Below are 6,716 nucleotides of genomic sequence, written 5' to 3'. Positions count from 1 at the left end.
TGTTGATATGAAGAAAAACATACACTGTAATACATTCTGTATCCAGTAATTTCAGCATGGGCTGCAACATGATTAATTTATTAATGAAAACTCAGATCAAATATATATATACATTAATACATTACTTTTACAGCTTAGATTTTCCGACAGTTTAACCATAAAATCAATGAATTGGTGAAATGGTACATGAAAAGTAGCATATCTTCCATCTAGTTCGACACCAGCCTTAAACTTGAAGTTAGGACAATGTACAGTTTTTAAATGTAATGCCTTCAAGAAGTAGGCTTCATCATCCAGCTCAGCTGTCGGCTTTACTGCTCAGTCCCCTGCACAGTCTGAGGAGTCCAGAGAGAGAAACACATCTGCTTTGCACTTGAATGATCCCTTGGTTTCCTGTAAGAGTTCACAGCTCTGCAGGTTTGGTGTAATGTCTTTAATACAAACAGGCTGTTTAGAGAGAAAAAGACAAATGATTCAGTTAGAGGGTGCATGAAGAACCAAACCTGTAATGTAACCTGTACATTCTGTACACTTGTATCAGACAAAAAGTGTGATGGTTGATGAATATTCCTGCAGAGAATTGGTCATCAATAATGTTATATGGACCTCTTCTCTGTAGGTCTTTATCTCCTGACATTTTATAGCAGCATAATGTCTAAGTATATTTACTCAAGCACTGCACATAACTATAATTTGAAGTACTTATTCTAGTTCATACATTTCAGAGAGAAATATGACAGCTGTGTTTACTGGTAACTCAGCAGATTAGGATTTCACATACAGAAAACATGAAGTTAATTTATTATTATTACAGATTAAACTGGCCAAAACTATCGAAGTACTTAAAAGTAGCTAAATTCAAATGTTTTCCTTATATGTGTCGGTAATAGTACACAAATATAATCCATAATTTGATTTGACAGTGACCAGTCTGCTGCATAATGAGCATACACAATACATTTTATTTTCTTATTTTGACTAAATACTTGTAAGTATAAGTAGATTTATATTGTTGTGGCACCATAGTGTTTAAAAAAAAATCCAAATACCACTACTGCGATCACACATCCAGGTTTTCTTTACAATTCTTTGCAGTACATTGTTTCAGTGGTGCTGATTGAACAGCTCCCTTCCAACTGAAGTGTCTAATAGAAAGGGATTGATGGCTTTTTAAAACTAATTTAGTTGATTTAAAAAATATCTATCTAATAATATAATATGTCTGTTTTGGCCGTACCATGCTTTAAAGATTTTCTCTGTAAAAATGTAGCCAGACATTACAACTACTACAAACTACAACCTCAATATTGAGTACATGGTGCCAACGAAATCTTAAGTTTGAAATGTATTTTCGCTCGTTTCCAGCCAGTCTTACTGTCACAGTAACCAGTATTAAGTTAAACAACAAAACCGGAACAAGTGCATATTGATACACTTCTGCGCCCAGCTACAGTTGGTTGCCATGCGTAATGCGTAACGACAATCTTATCCAACCCATAGTATGCTAATAAAACGGATGACTACTGACCATCGTCTTCAGGATGAAATTGTGCGGGGTTAATTCAGAAAACACGTTGTTGGTCGCGGTCTCTCCGCTGTCTGACGAGTCCAGCTCGGCTCTCCTGACGTACGGTGATCTCCGGATACCGGACAGCAAGCCGGACGCCCTGCCCACTGAGTAGTAGCTTGGACCGGCTACTTGCTTGTACCAAGCTTCCGTCGGACTGCATGCGAGCAGCACGGAGATCACCACGATGGGGAAGATAAGTTTAACGGTCATCTCCATGTCGAGCGCTGAGGCTTGGTCCAATAAATTTTAACGACTGGTCCTCCTGCTTGTCACCGCTCACTGCTCATGCCTCCGTTTTTAGAGTCTACTTATAGGGACCCCGTGATCATGCTCGCAATTTCGTCAACGAAAACTGCGCAGGAGAGGACAATTCACACCCACCACTGAAAAATCCTCCACAAAGTTATAGCTTCTGGAGAACTCAGAAATATTGTGTTCTTTTACTTTTTAGATTAAAAATTATTTGTGGTTAAATCCTATTCCAAAAAAAAAAGGTCTAATAAATGAAGGCATATAAGGCAGGAATTTGAACCTGTTCGAAAGTAAGTTCTTTCTTTTGTCAACAAACACTGACATAGCTCCCACCTCCCCTACTCTGTGTTTCATCATCACCTATCAACAGTGAAAATGCAAATTAAATAAACATAGACATACAAACTTCAAAAGTGGTAACACTTGGTCAGTAGCTACATCATCTCATCATGTTACACAAAAACCATAAAATTTCACAGTGCAAACTGAAATGAAAATGCTTTGACCACAACAAAGCATCATCATCCTGGCAGGCATATGTGCACAGGATAAGGGTTTTCTATACAGAGGGGCTGGTTTCATATTCTGCACATTCAAATAGAAAGAATTGAAGCGGCATGCTGAGCCTGCGGTTTAGGTGACCTGATTTCACGGCCTGAGAACTTGAGTGTTAAGGCAACCCAAGGCCTTATTGTATCATTTAAGGAAACTGAGTTGACAGTATGTAAAAAGCAGATGAAGAAGAAGAGAGGACACATTCCCCAAGTATTTTTTAGTTGAAAACATTCACTGTGGCCTGCAGATCTTACAGGCATTTGAAAAGTGAGTAGAATTTCTGGAAAAGTTTCAGCATGCACCTTGAATGCAGAAACCTAAGCTGGACAGTGATGCTGCTATCTCTGGCTGGTAAGTACAACACTCGCATCTCATTCAATTTTTTATTAAAAATGATAAAAATCTTGCAGGATATGAATTAATCCATCTCTTTCAGGTCTTTTCTGCAATAGCTGGAAAGTGGAGTATCAACAGCAATGTATTTGTGCAGTGAAAGGCTCTTCTGTTGTCATCCCCTGTTCATTTTACCATCCTGCCAACCTGAGAGTGAAGAGAGTCACGTGGGGTCACGTCAAGTCTCGTCATCTCAAGGGTCGTATTGTTTTTTCTAGTAATTTCAAAAAAGTCACCACAAGATTTCAGTATATTGGTGACAACCATCACGATTGTTCTTTGAAAATACACCAAGTCAAGCATAATGATGCAGGAAAATACAGCATCAGATTTAATAGCAGAATAAGCAGATGGCCTGGTAATGTTGGCCCATCATTAAAGGTGGTTGGTAAGTTGTTTTTAATCCTTTTTGAATAAATAAATCAACTATAAATTGCAACCTTCAAAGTTTCAGACTTCAGCTGCTCTTCACTCCTCTAGATCTGAAGGCTGTAGTGACGAAAACAAATGGAAACAGAACAATGAAAGAAGGCGACTCTGTGAATCTGACCTGCATAAACAGCTGTGATGGTGGTGACCTCTCATCTGCTATCACCTGGTTTAAGAATGGAAAACTCCTAAATCAACAATCTGTACTTTTTTTAAATAAAATTTCCTCCACAAACTCTGGGAACTACACTTGTAGTTCTTGAACACATGAAGGAGCGACTTCAGGAGTCATAAGTCTTGATGTTGAATGTGAGTATTGGACACTGGATCAATACTTTAAAACGAGATCAGAGCCTAAAACTTGTGACTCACTGAGGTGTTGAGTCACTACATGATGTGAGGGACTGTAGGTTGGGAGGGAGTGCCAGAAAAGAAGCGGGGGGCTTTATTCTAAATGTGTTATAGTTACTTTACTAATATGATCAGTTCTTCACATGTTTGTGTTTGTGATTTACAGTAGTTATTCTGGCTTCAAAGATAGAGAATGGCTGAAATGTTAAAATGGACACACTGTTGCTAGCTTTCCCTTTTAATCCTTTTAATGTTTACATTGGTGAAGCACACTTTTATAATTTATGTTTTAAGATACTAAATTTTATTCCCTTATGTGGTTAAAGGAGCTGTTAGTTAAATGCTGAAATATTATTGTTATTCTAAATATTGAGAGGCCCTTTTTTTTCTTTTTTCTTTCTTTGTTAAATGAAACATAAGCCACCCTCCTAACCCCCAGTAATTTTTGTACAATCCCTTACATCATTCTAAATTTTCACATTGCATTAGCAAAACCTAAATGCTAAAATGAACTGATGACTTGAAGTAATGAGTCTGTTTTTTCTTTCAGATGGCCCTAAGAACACATCAGTGTCTGTAAGACCATCGACGGAGAAAGACACTGGCAGCAACATCACCCTGATCTGCAGTAGCCATGCAAACCCCCCAGTGGAGAATTATACCTGGTTTAAAATATGTGGTGGTGATATTGTGGATGTTGGACACCAGCCTGTGTTTTTTCCTGGTGAAAGCGGCCAGTATTTATGCAGCGTCTCAAACAAACATGGAAGTCAAAACTCCTCTGCGGTGCAGATTCCATGTAAGTAGGTTAATATGGATGATTGATCCAGTTGTTTGGTGACCTTTGTGAGGGATTAAATCATGACGAACTGCTTGGAAAAATTGATATGATGTTTTGGATTTAACAAGGACCATTCACCCTTTGGTTTTGTTGTCACTTGCTTTGCTTTGTGGAGTCCCACAAGGTCCACTTCAGTATGCATGCAAACAGTGATAACTGCAAAAGCAACCATTTACCCCTGCAGATATATTTGTATTTCTTCATTTCTTCTGACTTTATTTAGAATCGTATTGAAGTGTTAACTCCTCCCTTTGTCACAAACTGACTTTTGATGAAGGGAACAAAATGAAATTAACATAAAGCTCTTATGAGTTTAAATTACAATCACATATCAAAAACATTAAAACTAAGATTTTAAGGGTTGACAATAACTTTTGAAGGTGTACACTACGGTCAAAAGACAGTTGTTCCGAACAAAGCTGTAACACACTGCCTTTGTTTTGCAGCACATTGGGCAACATTTACCAGAGATGTACTTGTCATTGCTACTGTTGCTACTGTTGCTATGGTTGCTATGCTTCTGACTGTGACCACTGTTATTGTCGTCAAAAGGTAAGCTGCGTTTATGCCATCTGCTGCTGTCAGGGAAACGTAAGTAAGGAATACAGGCAGGTCCAATGGGCTTGAGTGGGAGCTTCCTGATTGGCAAAGCACAGACATGTTCTGTATCAGACAAATATGCGAGGATGAATTGGTCAGCCTTTAGATAGCTCTGAGAGGGTGATGCCTGTGTGAATCAATATATTGATTTCTTCCTTTGTCACTTAACACAAACATGCATACATGCACACACAGTGAAGCAGGTAATAATTACCACCAATTATCCTCAGAGGAACCCAGTAGCTCAGTCCTGATGTCATAGAAGTCCTGCTATCAAAAGACACTTTGAAACTGAACTGTTATTGGTTGCTTATCACATATCACAATTACCTCACCAGTCAAACAGCAATGATTATGCGATAAATCTGTCTCTCCGTTGCAGACTCAACAATAAGACGACTTGGTTTCCAAAGACAGACTGTGAGGAGAACACACAGGTGGCACAGGTATTGTTGAGAATTTAACGCTTACTCTTTCAGGTTTTACTGTAGTCTTATTTGATCATAGCATACATTGCTGGTAAGTATAGTCTACGTGAAAAATCGAGCTGACAGTTGCACAGAGGTTGTTTGCAGCTGAGTTAAGCAGGTTGAAGGCAAGTGAAACCCACATCCTAATTCTCTGATGTATGACAGACGCTATGATGGACGTTAGATAAGAGAAGAGAGAGGTTGTTTTTGTTGTGTGGGTGTGGATCAAAGGATCGTGCAGAGGCTCATTATAAAATTTAAAAAAAATAGACTTAACTGTAAGTGGAGGACTTTTTTGTTCATCGGTTAATCGTGTGTTATTTCTTCATGGATATATTCAGTATACAGACTATGTCAACTGGTTTATCTGTGACCACAACCAAGCACAAGTGGAAAGTCAGTGTGAGGGAGGAACAACAGAACTCGTCTACGCATCTGTTCACTTCCACAATAAAAGAAAGTCAAACGTGAGATGTCTTGACTATTGTTATTGATTTTTGAATATAATTTCTGCTGCACTGGAGGCACATGTACTGACTGACTATATCAAATGCAGATGGACTCCCATAATGATGAAGATGTGATTTACAGCACAGTGTGCAGGTAAAGTTGAACAAGCTCTTCCAGATTTCATCAGAAATTGATATTTGATATTTGTAAAGACATCTTCACTACAAAAATTTTCCTTTTCTTTTTCAGGACCCAACTGTTGAAGACTTCACATATTGAACCTCTGTAATTTCCCAAAAAACAATCAGTTTTGTGCAGTAATACATTTTTTCAGGTTATTTGCTTTATAATCTTTTGTTTTATTTTCTTACAAATCATTACAGTAAAGATAGTAATCCAGACAATAGGAAAAACATGAAAAATATCAAAAACAGACATCTTCAACTTAACACTAATACTTGAAATGAAATGGTATGAAACTGACCATTGAAACATGCAAAATAAAGTATTCCAGCAACTTCCTACCACGATATGAATCTGTAAAAGTGATACACGTCTTTGATATGCTTTATTTTCCCACTGTTGCAATGGTTTTTCCAGCTGTGTGTTTATGAGATTTCATAAATCTTCCTCAGTCTAGTGTGTGCCATTTAATTGTTCAAGTCGTGCCAAAACAATGGAGAGTCTGACACCCTACTGACACATTTTCACATGATGCCCTTTCTTGCCTCTGCTTCCCCTCAGTGTTACAGCAGGGTTGCCTGCAACAAAGATTAATGTCAATTGATGGAACCTATCTCAGGGT

General features: G+C 38.1%; 2 protein-coding genes and 1 pseudogene across 3 annotated transcripts; 2 read left to right on the top strand and 1 right to left on the bottom strand.

The window, feature by feature from the left end:
• Nucleotides 1-30: 30 nt before the first annotated feature.
• On the bottom strand, nt 31-2,145 carry LOC111657792 (neuropeptide B-like). The gene is made up of 2 exons (XM_023410105.2): nt 1,529-2,145; nt 31-447 (listed from the first exon to the last, which is right to left on the bottom strand). The coding sequence occupies exons 1-2, from the start codon at nt 1,784-1,786 to the stop codon at nt 319-321; spliced, it is 387 nt and encodes a 128-aa protein (XP_023265873.1). The 5' UTR covers nt 1,787-2,145; the 3' UTR covers nt 31-318.
• A 138-nt stretch (nt 2,146-2,283) lies between these two features.
• On the top strand, nt 2,284-4,614 carry LOC111657748 (B-cell receptor CD22-like; annotated as a pseudogene). The gene is made up of 4 exons (XR_015437491.1): nt 2,284-2,728; nt 2,814-3,158; nt 3,251-3,508; nt 4,101-4,614. The product of XR_015437491.1 is annotated as a B-cell receptor CD22-like (transcript).
• On the top strand, nt 4,614-6,433 carry LOC111657747 (uncharacterized). Its single transcript, XM_087175065.1, has 5 exons — nt 4,614-4,943; nt 5,374-5,437; nt 5,803-5,928; nt 6,018-6,064; nt 6,161-6,433. The coding sequence occupies exons 1-5, from the start codon at nt 4,897-4,899 to the stop codon at nt 6,198-6,200; spliced, it is 324 nt and encodes a 107-aa protein (XP_087031191.1). The 5' UTR covers nt 4,614-4,896; the 3' UTR covers nt 6,201-6,433.
• The last annotated feature ends 283 nt before the right edge of the window (nt 6,434-6,716 follow it).

The sequence above is a fragment of the Seriola lalandi genome, unplaced genomic scaffold (genome assembly GCF_002814215.2).
Source record: "Seriola lalandi dorsalis isolate HSWRI2012SDOR001 ecotype SW California unplaced genomic scaffold, Sedor1 jcf7180002054412, whole genome shotgun sequence".
In the NCBI taxonomy this organism is placed as follows: Eukaryota; Metazoa; Chordata; class Actinopteri; order Carangiformes; family Carangidae; genus Seriola; species Seriola lalandi.
The sequence above is the reverse complement of the archived record's forward strand: the minus strand, read 5'-3'. Positions and strand labels throughout refer to the sequence as shown.